Here is a 21,963-nt window from a genome sequence, read left to right as displayed (position 1 = left end):
AAGAGCTAGACATGTATCGAAAATCTTTGATTTCCTGACATGTCAGAAAAATCTTCATTGATAGGGAATCTATTATTGTTCCTAAGAAAGATACCCTTGTGTTTGGAACTAAGGAGTTCTTTCCTAAATTTACCTTCCAGCCGTGAGATCGCAGGAAGGATAACAAAATTTCCGTGTGTGATTTTGCTTGTTGTAGGGATGGCGCCTGGACCAGGATGTCTTCCAGATAGGGCGCCACTGCAATGCCCCGTAAACGAAGCACCGCCAACAGCAAACTCAGAACCTTTGAGAAAATTCTGGGAGCTGTGGCAAGACCGAAGGAAACAGCCACAAATTGGAAGTGCTTGTCTAGGAATGCAAACCGTAGAAACTTGTGATGATCCTTGTGAATAGGAACATGCAGGTACGTGTCCTTTAAATACACTGTTGTCATGAATTGACCCCCTTGGACCAAAGGAAGAATGAAACGAATAGTTTCCATCTTGAAGGACGGTACTCTGAGAATTTGTTTAGACTCTTGAGGTCCAAAATTGGTCTGAAGGTTCCCTCCTTTTTGGGAACCACAAACGGCTTGGAATAAAATCCCCGACCCTGTTCCTGTAATGGAACAGGAACTATGACTCCCAGGTCGGAGAGGTCTCTTACACAGTGTAAAAACGCCTCTCTTTTTGTCTGGTCTACAGATAATCTTAGTCAAAAAGATTTCCAGCCTCCAAATAGTAAAATTTAAAAAACTTTTATTCACTCAGGGTCCATAATACAACAGGTTGTTGTATTATGGACTCTGTGTGAATAAAGGTTTTTTAATATTTGGAGGCTGGAAATCTTTTTGACTAAGTGACATTGGGGTTTGGCTAACCCTATTCCTGTGCCCCAAAGACTCTGTGTGAGGTGCTGTCTTCCCCTGTGAATTGTTGACTACAGATAATCTTGAAAGCAGAAACCTGCCTCTGGGAGGAAAACTTTTGAACTCTAGTTTGTATCTCTGTGACACTATATCTACAGCCCAGGGATCCGGAACATCTCAAGCCCAAGCCTCAGCGAAGAAGGAAAGTCTGCCCCCTACAAGATCCGGGTCCCAGTGCATACCCTTCATGCTGTCTGATTCAATAGCAGGCTTCTTGGATTGTTTCCCCTTATTCCAAGACTGATTGAGTCTCCATGATGGTTTAGACTGTTCCTGCAGAAGAATAATTTCCCTTGAAATTTCAAAAGGGACGAAAATTAGCGCTGCGGAATCTGTTGGCGCTCTACAAATAACCGATAATAATAATAATAATAATAATTACTCTGACGTCCCTTCTGTTTGTTTCTCTTATTCTGCGGGAGAAGATGACCCTTACCTCCCGTAATATCAGAAATTATTTCCGTCAAGCCCGGTTTAAACAAGGTCTTCCCCTTGTAAGGGATCGCTAAAAGCTTAGACTTAGAGGATACATCCGCAGTTAAAGGCTTTAACCATAAGGCTCTGCGAGCTAGAACAGAGAAACCTGAAATCTATGCTCCCAGCTTGATAACTTGAAGGGAAGCATCCGTAATAAAGGAATTAGCCAATTTAAGAGCTTTTATCCTATCCTGGATCTAATCCAGGGGAGTGTCTGTCCGAAGAGCATCAGACAACGCATCAAATCAATATGCTGCCACACTGGTGACGGTAGCAATGCACACAGCTGGTTGCCACTGTAAACCCTGGTGTACATACATCTTTTTGAGTAACCCCTCTAGTCTTTTGTCCATAGGATATTTAAAAGCACAACTATCCTCTATGGGTATAGTAGTTCTCTTAGCCAGAGTGGAAACCGCTCCTTCCACCTTGGGGACTGTTTGCCAAGCCTCATTGACAGAGTCGGCTATGGGGAACATCTTTTTAAATATAGGAGATGGAGAAAAAGGGATACCTGGTCTCTCTCACTCCTTAGCAATAGATCATCAATCTCAAGGCAGCAATCTTCTTCCAATGCTGCCTAAGAGAAATAGTACTCACCGGTACCATTTAAAAATAACAAACTCTTGATTGAAGAAATTAAAACTATCATTTTATCACCACTATCACTTTACCCTTCCTATTACTAGCATAGGCAAAGAGAATGACTGGGGGGAGGAGTTAAGGGAGATGCTATATAGCAGCTCTGCTGTGGTGCTCTTTGCCACTTTCTGTTAGCAGGAGGATTATATCCCACAAGTAAAGGATGAAACCCGTGGACTCGGTATATCTTGTAAAAGAAAAGGGATACCTGGTCTCTCTCACTCCTTAGCAATAATCTCAGAAGCTCGGTCTTGAACCGGAAAAACATCTACAGAGGAAGGGACCTCAAAATATTTGTTAAGCTTACTGGATTTCTTAAGATCAATAACGACCGTGGAGTCGTTGTCGTCCAGTGTAGCTAAAACCTCCTTGAGTAGTAGTCGGAGGTGCTCTAGCTTAAACCTGAAGAATACCACTTCAGTATCAGTAAGAGGGATTACACTGTCAGAATCTGAAATTTCACCTTACAGTTACTACTACAGTATCCTCCTCCTCAGGCTTCTGGGAGGGAGCATCCGCAATAGCAAGAACTGAGTTAGAAACCTCGCCTACTGAATGTCTGATTTTCCTCTTACATTTTCCCTGCAACATTGGCAATGCATCTGAAACTGCAGAAGACATAAGAGAAGCGATGTCTTGTAAAGTAACCCCATCAGGAGTTATAGAGGAAGCGCAGGGCACTGCATGTGAGGGCAGTAAAATTTGGTACGCTTGAGGAGAAAGCTGCGGCATATATTGAGCATTGGCATTAGACTCATGAACAGCATCCTCTTTTGAAAATGATGGCTCAGCAAAAAGTCTATCCCTATAACTTAAAGTCCTCTCAATACATGAGGAACAGAAAGGGATTGGTGGTTCCACATTGGCATCAAAGCATAAAGAACAAGTGACAGCTTGCAAGGACTCTTGGTCCATCTTAAAGGACCAGTCAATACAGTAGATTTGCATAATCAATGAATGCATGATAAGAAGACAATGCAATAGCACTTAGTCTGAACTTCAAATGAGTAGTAGATTTTTTTTTAAATAAATTGCAAAGGTATGTCTATTTCCACTCCCCCTGTATCATAAGACAGCCATCAGCCAATCACAAATGCATAAACGTATATGTTGTGAACCCTTGCACATGCTCAGTAGGAGCTGGTGACTCAAAAGTGTAAATATTAAAAGACTGTGCACATTTTGTTAAGGAAAGCAAGTTGGAAAGTTGTTTAAAATTGCATGCTCTAGCTGAATCATGAAGTTTAATTTTGACTTGAGTGTCCCTTTAACTCACAACTGTTCACAAAAATAAAGAATTTTAAAGCAATTTTAGAACTGAACAAAAAACATAATTTATGTAAGAACTTACCTGATAAATTCATTTCTTTTTATATTAGCAAGAGTCCATGAGCTAGTGACGTATGGGATATACATTCCTACCAGGAGGGGCAAAATTTCCCAAACCTCAAAATGCCTATAAATACACCCCTCACCACACCCACAAATCAGTTTAACGTATAGCCAAGAAGTGGGGTGATAAGAAAAAAGTGCGAAAGCATAAAAAATAATGACTACCCAAGATGTGGATCTTCCACGCAAGAGTCACTAGAGAGGGAGGGATAAAATAAAGACAGCCAATTCCGCTGAAAAAAATCCACACCCAAAACAAAGTTTAAATCTCATAATGAAAAGAAAACTGAAATTATAAGCAGAAGAATCAAACTGAAACAGCTGCTTGAAGTACTTTTCTACCAAAAACTGCTTCAGAAGAAGAAAACACATCAAAATGGTAGAATTTAGTAAAAGTATGCAAAGAAGACGCTGCTTTGCAAATCTGATCAACCGAAGCTTCATTCCTAAACGCCCAGGAAGTAGAAACTGACCTAGTAGAATGAGCTGTAATCCTTTGAGGCGGAGTTTTACCCGACTCGACATAAGCAAGATGAATCAAAGACTTTAACCAAGACGCCAAAGAAATGGCAGAGGCCTTCTGACCTTTCCTAGAACCGGAAAAGATAACAAATAGACTAGAAGTCTTTCGGAAATTTTTAGTAGCTTCAACATAATATTTCAAAGCTCTAACTACATCCAAAGAATGCAACGACCTTTCCTTAGAATTCTTAGGATTAGGACACAATGAAGGAACCACAATTTCTCTACTAATGTTGTTAGAATTCACAACCTTAGGCAAAAATTTAAAAGAAGTTCGCAACACCGCCTTATCCTGATGAAAAATCAGAAAAGGAGACTCACAAGAAAGAGCAGATAATTCAGAAACTCTTCTAGCAGAAGAGATGGCCAAAAGAAACAAAACTTTCCAAGAAAGTAATTTAATGTCTAGCGAATGCATAGGTTCAAACGGAGGAGCTTGAAGAGCCCCCAGAACCAAATTCAAACTCCAAGGAGGAGAAATTTACTTAACAGGTTTTATACGAACCAAAGCTTGTACAAAACAATGAATATCAGGAAGACTAGCAATCTTTCTGTGAAAAAGAACAGAAAGAGCAGAGATTTGTCCTTTCAAGGAACTTGCAGACAAACCTTTATCCAAACCATCCTGAAGAAACTGTAAAATTCTAGGAATTCTAAAAGAATGCCAAGAAAAATGATGAGAAAAACACCAAGAAATGTAAATCTTCCAGACTCGATAATATATCTTCCTAGATACAGATTTACTAGCCTGTAACATAGTATTAATCACAGAGTCAGAGAAACCTCTATGACTGAGAATTAAGCGTTCAATCTCCATACCTTCAAATTTAAGGATTTGAGATCCTGATGGAAAAAAAGGACCTTGCGATAGAAGGTCTGGTCTTAACGGAAGAATCCACGGTTGGCAAGTGGCCATCCGGAAAAGATCCGCATACCAAAACCTGTGAGACCATGCTGGAGCCACCAGCAGAACAAACGAGCACTCCTTTAGAATCTTGGAAATCACTCTTGGAAGAAGAACTAGAGGCGGAAAGATATAGGCAGGATGATACTTCCAAGGAAGTGACAATGCATCCACTGCCTCCGTCTGAGGATCCCTGGATCTGGACAGATACCTGGGAAGCTTCTTGTTTAGATGAGAAGCCATCAGATCTATTTCTGGAAGTCCCCACATTTGAACAATCTGAAGAAATACCTCTGGGTGAAGAGACCATTCGCCCGGATGTAACGTTTGGCGACTGAGATAATCCGCTTCCCAATTGTCTATACCTGGGATATGAACCGCAGAAATTAGACAGGAGCTGGATTCCGCCCATACCAGTATTCGAGATACTTCTTTCATAGCCAGAGGACTGTGAGTCCCTCCTTGATGATTGACATATGCCACGGTTGTGACATTGTCCGTCTGAAAACAAATGAACGACTCTCTCTTTAGAAGAGGCCATGACTGAAGAGCTCTGAAAATTGCACGGAGTTCCAAAATGTTGATTGGTAATCTCACCTCCTGAGATTCCCAAACCCCTTGTGCTGTCAGAGACCCCCAAACAGCTCCCCAACCTGTCAGACTTGCATCTGTTGAAATCACAGTCCAGGTCAGAAGAACAAAAGAAGCCCCCTGAACTAAACGATGGAGGTCTGTCCACCACGTCAGAGAGTGTCGTACAATCGGTTTTAAAGATATTAACTGAGATATCTTTGTATAATCCCTGCACCACAGGTTCAGCATACAGAGCTGAAGAGGTCGCATGTGAAAACGAGCAAAGGGGATCGCGTCCGATGCAGCAGTCATAAGACCTAGAATTTCCATGCATAAGGCTACCGAAGGGAATGATTGAGACTGAAGGTTTCGACAAGCTGAAACCAATTTTAGACGTCTCTTGTCTGTCAGAGACAGAGTCATGGACACTGAATCTATCTGGAAACCTAAAAAGGTTACCCTTGTCTGAGGAATCAATGAACTTTTTGGCAAATTGATCCTCCAACCATGTTCTCGAAGAAACAATACAAGTCGATTCGTATGAGATTCTGCTAAATGTGAAGACTGAGCAAGTACCAAGATATCGTCCAAATAAGGAAATACCACAATGCCCTGTTCTCTTATTACAGACAGAAGGGCACCGAGAACCTTTGTAAAAATCCTTGGAGCTGTTGCTAGGCCAAACGGCGGAGCCACAAACTGGTAATGCTTGTCTAGGAAAGAGAATCTCAGAAACTGATAGTGATCTGGATGAATCGGAATATGCAGATATGCATCCTGTAAATCTATTGTGGACATATAATGCCCTTGCTGAACAAAAGGCAGAATAGTCCTTATAGTTACCATTTTGAATGTTGGTATCCTTACATAATGATTCAATATTTTCAAATCCAGAACTGGTCTGAAGGAATTCTCCTTCTTTGGTACAATGAAGAGATTTGAGTAAAACCCCAGCCCCTGTTCCAGAACTGGAACTGGCATAATTACTCCAGCCAACTCTAGATCTGAAACACATTTCAGAAATGCTTGAGCCTTCACTGGATTTACTGGGATACGGGAAAGAAAAAATCAACTTGCAGGAGGCCTTATCTTGAAGCCTATTCTGTACCCTTGTGAAACAATGTTCTGAATCCAAAGATTATGAATCGAATTGATCCAAATTTCTTTGAAAAATCGTAATCTGCCCCCTACCAGCTGGGCTGGAATGAGGGCCGCACCTTCATGTTGACTTGGGAGCTGGCTTTGGCTTTCTAAAAGTCTTGGATTTATTCCAGACTGGAGATGGTTTCCAAACTGATACCGCTCCTGTAGGGGAAGGATCAGGCTTTTGTTCCTTATTGTGACGAAAGGAACGAAAACGATTAGTAGACCTAAATTTACCTTTAGATTTTTTATCCTGTGGTAAAAAAGTTCCTTTCCCCCCAGTAACAGTTGAAATAATAGAATCCAACTGTGAACCAAATAATTTATTACCATGGAAAGAAAGGGAAAGCAAAGTTGACTTAGAAGACATATCAGCATTCCAAGTTTTAAGCCATAAAGCTCTTCTAGCTAAAATCGCTAGAGACATATACCTGACATCAACCCTAATGATATCAAAGATGGCATCACAAATAAAATTATTAGCATGTTGAAGAAGATTAACAATGCTATGAGAATTATGATCTGTTACTTGTTGCGCTAAAGCTTCCAACCAAAAAGTTGTAGTTGCAGCAACATCTGCTAAAGATATAGCAGGTCTAAGAAGATTACCTGAACATAAGTAAGCTTTCCTTAGAAAGGATTCAATTATCCTATCTAAAGGATCCTTAAAGGAAGTACTATCTGCCGTAGGAATAGTAGTACGTTTAGCAAGAGTAGAGATAGCCCCATCAACCTTAGGGATTTTGTCCCAAAACTCTAATCTGTCAGATGGCACAGGATATAATTGCTGAAAACGTTTAGAAGGAGTAAATGAATTACCCAAATTATTCCATTCCCTGGAAATTACTTCAGAAATAGCATCAGGGACAGGAAAAACTTCTGGAATAACTACAGGAGATTTAAAAACCTTATTTAAACGTTTAGATTTAGTATCAAGAGGACCAGATTCCTCTATTTCTAATGCAATTAAGACTTTAAGTAAAGAACGAATAAATTCCATTTTGAATACATATGAAGATTTATCAGCATCAACCTCTGAAACAGAATCCTCTGAACCAGAGGAATCATTATCAGAATCAGAATGATGATGTTCATTTAAAAATTCATCTGAAAAATGAGAAGTTTTAAAAGACCTTTTACGTTTACTAGAAGGAGGAATAACAGACATAGCCTTCTTAATGGATTTAGAAACAAAATCTCTTATGTTAACAGGAACACTCTGAGTATTAGATGTTGATGGAACAGCAACAGGTAATGTAGTATTACAAAAGGAAATATTATCTGCATTAACAAGTTTGTCATGACATTCAATACAAACAACAGCTGGAGGAACAGATACCACAAGTTTACAGCAAATACACTTAACTTTGGTAGATCCAGCATCAGGCAGCGATTTTCCAGAAGTATCTTCTGATTCAGGGTCCATCTGAGACATCTTGCAATATGTAATAGAAAAAACAACATATAAAGCAAAATTGATCAAATTCCTTAAATGACAGTTTCAGGAATGGGAAAAAAATGCCAGTGAACAAGCTTCTAGCAACCAGAAGCAAATAAACAATGAGACTTAAATAATGTGGAGACAATAATGACGCCCATATTTTTTAGCGCCAAAAAAAGACGCCCACATTATTTGGCGCCTAAATGCTTTTAGCGCCAAAAATGACGCCACATCCGGTAACGCCGACACTTTTGGCGCAAAAAACGTCAAAAAATGACGCAACTTCCGGTGACAAGTATGACGCCGGAAATAACAAAAAAGTCCGGGCCAAGAATGACGCAATAAAATGAAGCATTTTCAGCCCCCGCGAGCCTAACAGCCCATAGGGAAAAAAGTCAAATTTTAAGGTAAGAAAAAAATTGATTATTCAAATGCATTATCCCAAATAATGAAACTGACTGTCTGAAATAAGGAATATTGAACATCCTGAATCAAGGCAAATAAATGTTTAAACACAAATATTTAGAACTTTATATAAAAGTGCCCAACCATAGCTTAGAGTGTCACAAAAATAAGACTTACTTACCCCAGGACACTCATCTACATGTAGTAGAAAGCCAAACCAGTACTGAAACGAGAATCAGTAGAGGTAATGGTATATATAAGAGTATATCGTCGATCTGAAAAGGGAGGTAAGAGATGAATCTCTACGACCGATAACAGAGAACCTATGAAATAGACCCCGTAGAAGGAGATCATTGAATTCAAATAGGCAATACTCTCTTCACATCCCTCTGACATTCACTGCACGCTGAGAGGAAAACCGGGCTCCAACCTGCTGCGGAGCGCATATCAACGTAGAATCTAGCACAAACTTACTTCACCACCTCCACAGGAGGCAAAGTTTGTAAAACTGATTTGTGGGTGTGGTGAGGGGTGTATTTATAGGCATTTTGAGGTTTGGGAAACTTTGCCCCTCCTGGTAGGAATGTATATCCCATACGTCACTAGCTCATGGACTCTTGCTAATTACATGAAAGAAAAAGTTACTGTCTCTTTAAATGTTAAAAAAAACTGTAACTTTTTTCCTTTTTTGCGTATATAAATACAGAATTAGAAAATAGCCCTGCAGATCACCTCTACACCTCAGCAGTACTTTGCTGAGGTGCCTACCTGTCTGAAGAAATCGACCCTCACTGCTTAGACAGGAGCCGTTCCTCCTAACAGAACCGGAACTCTGCAGACACTAGTTGGCACGCATCCAATTCACCAGAGATGCGCAGATGAATATGCTGACAAGCGCTTTGTCTTTGACTAGATACGCAGTATAAAACGTTAACAAGCTTCTTCTTCCGACTAACAAGAAGAGGAAGTAAGAAAGGACGTGCAATGCTTTCCCCTAGTACCGCCCATCGTGGGCCCAGTCATCTCCCGGTCGTGCATATCATTAAAAACACTGGGAAATGAGAATCACCATTGGCCTATGCAATCTACATCCAACCCCAGTGCCTGCACTGTTGCTGCCCACTGTCATAAAGTGTCCCATATCCCATGAATTTTATTATTGTCCCATGTTGAATCAAGTGCCTAACTTTTTTTGAGTCCTATCCCCCAGATAATAAGTCAGCACTTACCTCCTCATCTGCCCGACAGTAAGGCAGCTCCCAGGTTTAAGAGGTCCTCTCCCTCCCATGGACCTGTGACAAAAGGAAAAGAGTACGATCCCTCAGTTTTCAGAGTTAGGGCAGCATAAGTATGGGAGGCACAGTGAGAATTATGTCCCACAAGTTCCAATCGCTCTAAAGCCACCATTGCTCTAATGAAAAGACTGATATGGACTACGGCTACACCCCAGGACAAAGCAAAACAAACCTGTACTACTTTTAAAAATAATAAACTCTTGATTTAAGATCTTTTTCTAACACCTAATTTACCACCTCCAAAGAGAATGACTGGGTTGGGAGGGAAGGGAGGTGATATTTAACAGCTTTACTGTGGTGCTCTTTGCGGCCTCCTGCAGGAGTGGTATTCCCCAATAGTAATTAAGATGATCTGTGGACTCATCAAGTCATTAAAAAGAAAGTTGTTTTAGGTTATACACAGACTGTCCATCAGATAGAACATACAATGTTAAACATTTTTCCAATTTACTTGTTTATATCAATTTAGCTCCATTATTTTGGCATCCATTATTGAAGGAGCAGCAATAAACTACTAAGCTAGCTGAACACCTCAGTAAGTCAATAATAATTGGTATATTTGTACAGCCACCAATTAGCAGCAAGCTCCCAGCTCTTGAGCCTACCTAGGTATGCTTTTCAACAAAGAATACAAAAAGAATAAAGCAAATTAGATAATAGAAGTAAATTGGAAAGTTTGTTTCAAATTGTATGCTCTATCTGAATCATGAAAGAAAATGCTTGGGTTTTATGTCACATTTTGTGTAAGCCCTTGAGGTTGTTGAGCACTGAGCTCGGGCTGTTTTTGGCGCTTCTGGTCGGGTGGTGACGTCACACGCCGGCTAACACGATCGGCCACGGAGGACTTGATTCTCAACTTGTTCTTAAAAGGACAGTAAAGTTTCAGAATAATGTTATATAATTCTGCACACAGTGCAGTGTGGAATAAATGTAGCTCGCTCCCGCTACTAGACCAGAGCTGGAGCGAGCTACATTTATTTCAATAGCGCGACCCCGCGTGCTGTGACTAGCCAGCAAGCCCGTGAATCGCTTTGGATATCCAAGACCCGCTCAGTAGATCCTGGAGCAGACTTCAACATTACACAGCAAAAAGGAAATTTATGCTTACCTGATAAATGTATATCTTTTTCGATACAATGAGTCCACGGATTTCATCCTTACTTGTGGGATTACGCCTTCTGGTCAGCAGGAGGAGGCAAAGAGCACCACAGCAGAGCTGTATAAATAGCTCCTCCCTTCCAACCCAGTCATTCGACCGAAGTTAGGAAGAGAAAGGAAAAGCCAAGGTGCAGAGGTGTCTGAAGTTTAAGCAAAAATATAATAACCTGTCTCATAGAACAGACTCATTGTATCGAAAAAGAAATAAATTTATCAGGTAAGCATAAATTGCCTTTTCTTTTTCAAGATACGATGAGTCCACGGATTTTATCCTTACTTGTGGGATACAATACCAAAGCTATAGTACACAGATGAAACGGGAGGGACAAGACAGGGAACTTAAAGGGACACTAAACCCAAACATTTTCATTCATGATTCAGGTAGAGAATACAATTTTAAATAAAATTCCAATTGAATTATATTATCTAATTTGCTTCATTCTTTAGATATCCTTTGTTGAAGAAATAGCAATGCACATGTGTGAACCAATCACACGAGTCATCTATGTGCATCTACTAATCAGCAGCTACTGAGCATATCTAGATATGCTTTTCAGCAAATAATATCAAGAGAATGAAGCACATTAGATAATAGAAGTACATTAGAAAGTTGTTTAAAATCACGTGCTCTTTCTAAATCATGAAAGAAAAATTTGGGGTTTCATGTCCCTTTAAGCGTAAGGCACCACTGCTTGAAGAACCTTTCTCCCAAAAAACAACCTCAATCGAGGCAAAGGTATCTAATTTATAAAATCCTTAGTAGCTTGCAAGTAGAACCTCAAGCACCGACTACATCTGAATAATGAAGCAGACGCTCCTTCCGAGAAGAAGGATTAAAACACAAAGACGGAACAACAATATCCTAAGAAATGTTCTTTCTGAAACAACCTTAGAAAGAAAACCAGGATTAGTACACAACACTACCTTATCCGCATGAAAAATAAGGTAAAGAGAATTAAATAGAAATGCCGAAAACTCAGATACTCATTGAGTAAACGGAATAGAAACAGGAAATAAAACTGTCCAAGACAACACAATATCTATGGAATACATAGATTAAATGGAACCTCTGAAAGAACCTGAAGAGCTAAATCCAAACTCCATGGAGGAGCAAGAGGTTTAAACACAGGCCTGACCCTAATCAGAGCCTGACGAAAGGATTGAACATCTGAGACATATGTCAGACGCATGTGAAACAAAATAGATAAAACAGAGATCCAATCCTTCTTGGATAGAAGATAAAAATCCTGGGAATCCTAACTCTACTCCGTGAGTAACCTTCGGATTCATGCCAAGAAAAATATTTACACCCTAATTTAAGGAAAACGTCCTAGTTACAGACTTACATGCCTGAAATAAAGAATCTACGACCGAATCAGAGAATCCCCGCTTGCATAGGAGCAAGCGTCCAATCTCCAATCAATTAGCTTCAGAGAAACTAGACTTGGATGAGAGAAAAAAATCCTGAATAAGAAGTCCTTCTCCAACCGAAGTATCCATGTTGCAGAGATGACATGTCCACCGGAGCAGCATAGCAAATCCTGTGAGTCCACGCAGAAGCAAGAAGGATTACTGAAGCCCCATCCTATATGGTTTGAGCAACCACTCGAAAAGCAGCACAAATGGGGAAGATATCCAATCTAGGCTGAAAGACCAAAGAACTTCCAAGGCAGTGATCCGCTCAGACTGGGGCCCTAGACCTGGACCCCTAACCCAGAAGCCTGGCATTCTGACACAATGCCATGAGATCTCCAATTTTTCCCTGATGAAAAATCTGTCTATTCAGAAAATCCATTTCCCAAGAGTCCACCCCAGGAATATGGACCGCTGACAGATAGCAATAATGAGCTGCTGCCCACTGGATAAGCTTGGCCACCTCAATCCTGGTTAAGGAACACCTTGTTCCACCCCGTCGTGGACACATTGTCCGTCTTAAAAAAGAGAAAACTGGGCCGAAGCCAACTGATACCAGACCAGAAGAGCCCTGAGCTCGCTCTGAGTACCAGGAAGTCTATAAAAAGAATAGACTCCGCCAGAGTCCACACACTGCTAAATCAAGTTCCCTGGAATAGATGACCCAGAGACTAACTGAGGAGACAAATCCACATAGTCTCCTTTACCTGAGTATGCTTAACGGCATATACCTGAAGTGAAAGCAACAAACGAAATTGCAAGGAACCCAAAATACTGCTCAGTAGATCAACCTTAAAAGGATGAACGACAGAGGAGACCACACCGGAGATCGAATCTGCAACCCTTGGGTTGTCACAACGTTCAGCCACAGCGCCGTAGCATGCTGAGCTACCTGCCCGGTTATTGTGACTTGCTGACACCAGCAGTCCGACTATACCTAAGTACTAATCCACTGAAGGCCGAAAAGTGGATTGAAGAACTCGGCGAAAAATGATAGAAAGTAATTTCCTGACCTAAATCAGAAAATCCAACATAGATATGGAATTAGTCATTTTTTTAAGCCCACTTTACATCGCCGGCTCCAAAAAATTCCTTTATAAAAAGGGGTGTTCTTTCGATTCCCAAGAAAAACCACCAATGAATTTAGGACTAAGGAACACTTGTCCAAAGATACCTTCCTCTCATGGAATCACGGGAAGTATAACACTATGTTCGAGTAAATCCTGCTTGTGATCAGGATGACGCTGGGAATAGGACATCAGCCAGAAAGAGCGCCATTGCAATGTCTCAAAACTGAAGCATCGCCAATGGCGATCCCAGAGTCTAAGTAAGAACTTGAAACTATGGCAAGATCAAAAAGACCACAAATAGAAGTGTTTGTCTAGAAGGTCAAACCCAAAAACTTGAGACGATTCTTGTGAACGACACATGAAAGTACCTGATCTTAAATCCACCGTTCTCATAAAATGACCCACTAGGATTAAGGGAGGAATGGCACAATAAAAGTACCCCTCCTGAAGGATAGTACCCTTCTCACAAAATGGTTTGAGGATTCCCGTTTTATGAAAACCAGATCCTGGACCAGTATTAAAACTGGAACCATCACTGCCAGGCAAAAAGCAAGGACGACTCTCCTCTTGTCTAAGCTTCAGACAAGAATGAAAGCAGAATTGCCTCTGGGAGAAAAACATTTGAGCTTAAAACCAAACTTAAGCGAAAAATGAAGAGTCAGCCCCCACCAGATCCAATACTGGACCGGGACACGTTCTCCATGCTGTCTTCGATTCAACAGCAGGCTGTTTTTTGTTGTTGTTTTTTTTTTCAATCAAGCCCGGACTCTACAAAATTAGCTCCTGGCAAGGATTATTAAACATATAACCTTAAAACAAGGCTCCAACCATAAGGTCCCAAAAACTGGGACAGAGCCCAAGGCCCCCAGTATAAAAACTGGAAGGGAATCAGCCACATGAAAACTGTTATCCAGTCCTGGATGTTATCCAGGGAAGCTACTGACTGAATAGCATCAGACAGTGCAACAACCCAAAATGCCATCACACTAGTGACGGTAACAAAACACACAGAAGGGTGCCCTTGGAAACCCTGGTTCGTGTCCCATTACCTAAAACATATATATATTATTTTTTCTTTTTAGTAGGACTACCCTCTAAGGGTATAGAAGTTCTTGTAGTGAAGTCAAAACTACACCTTTCCCCTGAAGGAGAGTCGCACAGTCTCCTTAGCTGAGTCGGCAATGAAAAACAGTCTTGTAAATATAGGGAATGCCTAAGGTACCATTTCCGTCTCAAACTGAGAGCCTAATGGAATAGCAATTCCTCTAGCAATGTTTTTACCTTGTGTAAAAGTATAGAACGCATCATAACTCCAAGTGGAGTGTGAAGGGAACGCACGGCACTGCATGTGGGCGATAAAATTTTAAATGGAAACTATAGGAGAAATCTGTGGCCATGAGATAACAGACTCCCAAACAGCAATTCGCCGAAGAGGGAGTAGGGTCAAAAAGGAAAATTAAATTTGACAATCATCTATTCTTGAGTGCGTTTGTTGCATCCTCAGCCATAAAGGATGAACTAACAAATAAACAGCTGAAATTTGTTTAATAGAACGCACATAGGAACAAGATGTTACTGTCTCTTTAAATCTAAAGTAACTTAGTCTTGTGAGCTTTAGTACCATCCTACGTCACAAAGGAGGACTTAACCAACAAAACAGCCGCAATTCTTTTAATAAAATTTATACCGAAAAAATAATACTATCTCTTCAAATTTTTAAAGAATGTTTGATTTCTGTCGGTCAGAAACAAATCAATAACATATCAACATTGCTGTAACAAGACATCGCTATGTACATAAAAAGCAAAGTCTTTACAAGGAACTGCAGAGCACTGCCTGTGGGTCATAATTTATGGTGGACACTATAGTGTAGAAAATAGTGGTATGGATTGACCTTTGTTTTAGAAGGCAGCAAATATAACCACGGAGCCACCGCATCTAACCGGTATCACCAGATTCCTAACAGTCACCGCCTTAGAAGGAGTATTTACAATAAAATCTAACACAGGAAAATATGTTACTGTCACTTTAAATTTTAAAAAGGATAACATTTTTCCTCTATATTAACTTGCAAAAATTATCCAAGAATTAAGTTAACCGTGTTGGAAATAGACATCGCTATGTATATTAAAGCAACCCTGTCTTGTGCACACAATCCCTCTGAAAATTACAAGGATAAAAAATCAGGAGAAAAAAATCTTTATTTCATGTGAACCCTTGTTCCATTTTAGTACAAAGCTTCATTATACGATAAACAGCTGAATGTATCAAAGAAAAGGAACCCCACAAAAAAAAAGTACTGTCTCTTTAAGTCAAAAGGAACAATATTTTTGTAGCACCTTCGTTCCATTCGAAAGCATGAGGACTGAAAGCCAGCATCATACTGAAAGACAAACACTACTGTCTTCCTTAATGTGTAGAGATATCCATTTTTGTTTATTATGGTAACTATGCAAACAGATGGAGTAGGGCTTTAACATAGTTAATTGGACACCGGAGGAAACTGTAAGCAGTGTTTCAAATGCACAATTACGAGTGCATCCGTTTACCCCTTGTGTCAGCTAAAGTAAGACTGACCGACATAAAGCAGGCAGTGCACCAAGCTGAACTTTTATTGCTCTAGACCTGCCATAGCAACCGCTCCCAGCTTATGCCAAAAACTCAGTCACGGACCGCAGATTCACAATGCGCACCGGGATGAGGCAAAACAAGGGCGTGCAAACTTTCTGAAGCGTGGCCTAGCTCCGCCCATCGTGGGCGTAACAGACTGTAAAAATGGAGCCGCCAGCACTATACCAAAGTCCCACCCATCGTGGGCGTATCAAACAATAACTCCCGGGCTGCCAACTTCAAGATGTAGCCGTTAAACACCCTGTAGTCTCTTAAAACCCACCTCCCGATCGGCCAGAAGCATAATACCGATATCGGGAGTGGGGAGTTACACACTCTATTCTGAACTTCTGTTTCCATAAAAATAAAAACTAGTCATCGCCTGGTTTGCATGCTTGAGGATACACCTACCGGGAGTAAAATAACACTGTTTGGTCCCAGCCCCAGTGTATTAACAACCGTCCCACCACAATAAGAGCCCTTCAGTAATCTTAGCCCCTGAGAAGTGAATGTAAGAAATTTAGTGCTCAATTTTTTTCTGAGAGATGCGTCCCCAGACATAATAAAGTTAGCACTTACCTTGAATGCTGTGCAACAGCATGGCAGTCCAGCAGGTTTCCAGAGGCTCTCTCCCTCCCATAGCCCTGCAGACAAAGATCAGCCTGAGTTAAAAGTGCTTAGGCTATCTGTATTTAGGGCAGCAAACATGTATAGGAGGCGCAGTGAGAATTGTGTCCCACCATTTCCTATTGCTTTAAAGCCACAAAATGCTTCTCTTTTTACTGAAGATACTGATCTGGTCTAGGCTACACCCTGGCACAAAGTAGCACTCAGTGGCACTACTTTAAAAATAATAAACACTTAATTGAAGAATCTTTACTAACACCTCACTTTGCCATCTCCTATCTTACTAACACAGGCTAAGAGAATGACTGGGTTCGGAGGAAAGGGAGGAGCTATTTATACAGTTCTGCTGTGGTGCTCTTTGCCTCCTCCTGCTGACCAGGAGGCGTAATCCCACAAGTAAGGATGAAATCCGTGGACTCATCGTATCTTGAAAAAGAAATTGGGAAATACTTTTAATTTTCGAAGTTACCGCTTAAATAAGGTTATATAATTCTGCACTCTGTGCAGAATTATATAACATTATCCTGAACCTTTGCTGTCCCTTTAAGGACTATAAAGATTTTTATTTGTGCATGATATCATTTATGTTTGTGAGTACCTAGCAACTTTATAATAAATATGGTGTCAATGATAACACACTATTTGGGGCTTTTTGTATTTGCGTTCTAGATCCGTTCGATTGTACCTATTAATATAACAATGCTGGTTATGCAAAGTAAAGATGTTATCTATCCTTTTGAACAAAAAAGAAAAAAATCAAGTGTGAGTTTTAACTCCGATAAAATGTTTTAGAAAACTTTTACTATTACATACCAAGTGACCCATGAGTAGCTGACGTGCTGAGGAAGGTGTTATCGGATTGGCTATGTGGTCCCGATGTCTGGTGTAGAAAGTGAGACGAGAGGCTGACAGGAGGCGAAGGGGAAGTTGAGTGGAAGGAAGCTGAACTACCTAAGGACCCAGGTATATTCACTGGTGCAGAGCTCTGCATTAGACTACCACCTGTAGAGAGAGCAATAAAATAGACATACATTTAGTATTTTCTGTACAGTAGAGTTTGGCTTTTTCCCTATGTTGAGTGGACTATTAACTTTTCTCCTTTGACTAGTAAAGTATAGTGATATTTACCACCACTGTTATTTTATTTATATAAATTTGTGTGTGTGTGTATATATATATATATATAAAAATATAAACACATATACATACATATATATATATACTGTATATCTCCACACACACAAAAATAAATACACATACACGCAGACAAATAAAAGCAAAGATTACATGAAAGACATTTCGAATAATTTCTAATTATTTTGGTAAATACTTATCATGGACTCTAAAATACAAAATAATCTTTGACAGCTTAGCGGTAAAAATTACATAGTTTAAACATTTTTTCCCATTAAATAAATGTGATCAGGAAAAGAAGGTAGGGCCTATAACTTCATTGCTGCTGCACATTTGGACGTCAAAATTACATTTTATCACTACTGTTTGTGTGATAACAACGAGTAATAAAACAGGAATAGAATCATTATGGGTATTCATTCAATACACATCCCATCTCCCTCCATATTGTGTATGACAAATGTTTGTGTACTTTTAACATAAAGTTATTAAACCTATTGAAAATACACAATAAACACGCACTAAATAACTGAAGCTGTATAGATTTGGAAATTATAAGTAGTTATACATTAGTAAATAAATATATAAATATAAGTGGCACAAGCTTAATATGTGCAATTGGAGGCCTGCTGTCTCTCTTCTGATGTTTGTATAAGTGCTTTATTACCTATCATTATGCCCCCTCCAGAAGGAATTGTGCTATTATCAAAGGACTTTTCTAGCGCGGCTACTCCAAACTCATTTAAATCCAGGTCATCCAGAGCAGATTCTGAGAAAGGAAATGCAAAAACATAATTTATGCTTACCAGAAAAATCCCTTTTCTTCCTGGCAGGGAGAGTCCACAACTTCATTCCTTACTGTTGGGAAATACAACACCTGGCCACCAGGAGGAGGCAAAGACACCCCAGCCAAAGGCTTAAATATCCCTCCCACTTCCCCTATCCCCCAGTTATTCTGCCAAGGGAACAAGGAAAAGTAGGAGAAACATCAGGGTATAAAAGGTGCCAGAAGAAATATAAAAAGGGAGCCACCCACGGGGTTGTGGACTCTCCCTGCCAGGAAGGAAAGGAATTTATCTGGTAAGCATAAATTATGTTTTTGTTCCATAAGGCAGGGAGAGTCCACAACTTCATTCCTTACTGTTGGGGAAACTATATCCAAGCTCTAGACGACACTGAATGAATAACGGGAGGGAACAGAATAAAAGAGTCGGACCCTATTCTGAAGGCACCACAGCCTGCAAAACTTTTCTCCAGAAAGCTGCTTCAGCCGAAGCAAACACATCAACTTGTAAAATTTAGAAAAAGTGTGTAAGGAGGACCAGGTAGCCGCCTTACAAATCTTATCCATTGAGGCTTCGTTCTTAAAAGTCCAAGAGAAAGCCACTGCTCTAGTGGAATGAGCCATTAACCTCTCCGGAGGCTGTCGTCCCGCTGTCTCATAAGCTAAGCAGATGACACTCCTCAACCAGAAAGATAGAGAAGTCGTAGTAGCCTTCTGTCCCTTACGGTCCCCCCAAAGTTGACAAACAAAGAGGAAGATTGTCTTAATTCCTTAGTAGCCTGAAAATAGAACATAAAGGCACAAACCACATCTAGATTGTGAAGCAAACGTTCCTTCGCTGAAGAAGGATTAGGACACAAGGAAGGAACAACAATTTCTTGATTAATGTTACAATTCAACACCACCTTAGGGAGGAACCCTAGTTTAGTGCCTTATTAGCATGACAAACTAGATAAGGGGGATCACATTGCAAAGCAGAAATCTCAGAAACTCTGCGTGCAAAAGTAAACAAAAAAAGAACCTTCCAAGATAACAATTTAATGTCAACAGTATGCATAGGCTCAAACAGTGCCTGCTGCAAAACACTAAGAACAAGATTGAAGCTCCAAGGTGGAGCCCCAGATCTAAACACGGGTCTGATCCTAGCCAAAGCCTTAACAAAGGACTGCACATATGGAAGGCTCAGCCAACCTTTTGTGCAGTAACACCGACAGGGCCGATATTTGTCCCTTCAAGGAACTAGCAGATAGGCCCTTCTCCAGTCCATCCAGGAAAAGTCATGCTCTTCACACCAGTACAAATAAGTCTTCCACACCTTATGGTAGATACGATGAGTAACTGGCTTACGAGCTTGAACCAGAGTGTCGATAACACTTTCAGAGAACCCTCTTTTGGCTAAGACTAAGCATTCAATCTCCATGCAGTCATCCTCAGAGAATCTAGATTTTGAAGAACGAAGGGACCCTGTATCAGCAGATCTCTGCGGCAAGGTAACCTCCACTGAGGAGATGAGGACATCCCTACCAGATCCGCAAACCAAGTCCTTCGTGGCCACGACGGAGCAATCAGAATCACACAGATGCTCACTCCTGCTTAATGCGAGCCACCACACGAGGGAAAAGGGTAATGGAGGAAAAAGATATATTAGACTGAACCTCCATGGTACTGATAGGGCATCTATCAATTCCGCCTGAGGATTCCTCGACCCATACCTGGGTAGCTTGGTATTGAGACGGGATGCCATGAGATCTATATCCGGCATCCCCCCACTCGTTACATATCTCTGCAAACACCTCGGGGTAAAGAGACCATTCCCCTGGGTGAAAGGATTGCCTGCTGAGGAAGTCCGCTTCACAGTTGTCCACACCCAGAATGTGGATCGCTGACAGCATACATTAGTGAGTCTCCGCCCACTCTAGTATCTGAGATACTTCTCTCATCGCCAAGTTCCCCCTTGATGGTTGATATAGGCAACCGAGGTTATATTGTCTGATTGGAATCTGATAAACTGGGACAAATTTAGAAGGGACCAAGCCTTCAAGGCACTAAATATTGCTTGGAGTTCCAAAATATTGATCGGAAGGGAGGACTCCTCCTGAGTCCAAAGACCTTGTGCCTTTGTGGCACCCCAAACGGCTCCACAGCCGGAAAGGCTTGCATCCGTAGTCACAATCTGCCAGGACGGTCTCAAAAAGCATGTGCCTTGGGACAGATGATCTGGATAGAGCCACCAGGGGAGCTAGTCACTCCACAGGCTGTCCAGCCCATTCTGTTGAGGTAGATTTGAATGGTCGCCATTCGATTGTCTCAGCATGCATAGTTGTAAAGGTATAATCTTTCTCTTGCATTTGTTAGAGCGAAGTAAGGCTCTCAGGGCCACAGACACCGCCGATTGTAACTGTGCGGTAAAGTCCACTGGAAAAAAGCCCACTTGAGCCTGCGGGGAACTGCATGTGGAGGGGGTAATGTAGAGAGGGTAGTAATTCCTGAGAAGTAGACAGCTCAGAAGGGCTAATAGCGCTATGAGTATTTGCAAGCTTGTCTCCCTTCTTAGACTTTAGAACAGTGTTTATGCAAATGAAACAAAATTGAGCAGCCGGGGAAACCACAGCCTCCTCACAATATAAACAGGAATTATTAATCAGTACAGAAGGAGCGGAACCTTCTAATGTAGTATCAGAGTCCTCCATAGCTTTGCATATTCCCACAGAAGGACAATCAAAAAGAAACGCTTTTTTTTTTTTGCTTTTTTTTTTATTGAGGACAGCATAAGAAAAATATTTACAACATAATTGTCATACACATCAAATATTAACATCATATTTGGTGGTTTGTAGCAGAACTAGTGATATACAGTCCACGTTTTCATCCTTTTTAATTTGAGCGGTCACTCTTAAACCTGTGGTGTTGTATATGTCCATGGTTAGGGATTGTTAATGAACATGTAAACATAACAGTAACATAAAGAAGAATTGCATCTCTTGTAAAAAATAGAAAACAGATGTATGGAGGTGTATTGGCAGGGCCAATTAGAACAGAAACAGGTTGAGATGCAATGAGCCAAAACTGTGTACAACATTATTGTATAAAACAGCGCTTGTACAGTCACATCAATTAAAATAAACGTATGTGAGTTCTAAGTGGGTACATTTAGTATAACAGATATAATCAACTTGGTATAAGCCCTTTAATGTTGGGGGATAACTACGCTATCTCAATATATATAACGTTTGTTCTTCCTCTGTGCCCCAAGTTAGTGTGTGCCAGTTAAACGACAATGGGGGTCAGCCACCGGAGTGGTTAGATACTCTAAGCCTATAGTGTGCTTATAGTTAGTAAACTGTCAAGAGAATAATATGCGTCTACATCTGGTTATTCGATGTCAGTGTATATAAGACGGATAGTGAGTAGGAGAGGTCTTATATTAGCGAAGAAATGCTATCTTCTAGTGGGCATGTTAGTATTT

The 21,963-nt window shown here is 40.6% G+C and overlaps 1 protein-coding gene across 3 annotated transcripts in view; it reads right to left on the bottom strand.

Moving 5' to 3' along the window:
* UNK (unk zinc finger) overlaps window positions 1-21,963 on the bottom strand; it is a 527,926-nt gene that overhangs the window by 209,929 nt on the left and 296,034 nt on the right. For all 3 annotated transcript variants that reach the window (XM_053709109.1, XM_053709121.1, XM_053709114.1), the window contains 2 exons: window positions 18,381-18,482; window positions 17,393-17,581 (listed from right to left, as the gene is read on the bottom strand). In XM_053709109.1, coding sequence (XP_053565084.1) covers window positions 17,393-17,581; window positions 18,381-18,482 — 291 coding nt within the window. The remainder of the gene's footprint in view (window positions 1-17,392; window positions 17,582-18,380; window positions 18,483-21,963) is intronic.

This window comes from Bombina bombina, chromosome 1 (assembly GCF_027579735.1).
Source record: "Bombina bombina isolate aBomBom1 chromosome 1, aBomBom1.pri, whole genome shotgun sequence".
Taxonomy (NCBI): Eukaryota; Metazoa; Chordata; class Amphibia; order Anura; family Bombinatoridae; genus Bombina; species Bombina bombina.
Note: the sequence above shows the minus strand (reverse complement) of the source record. Positions and strands in the feature narration are given on the sequence as shown.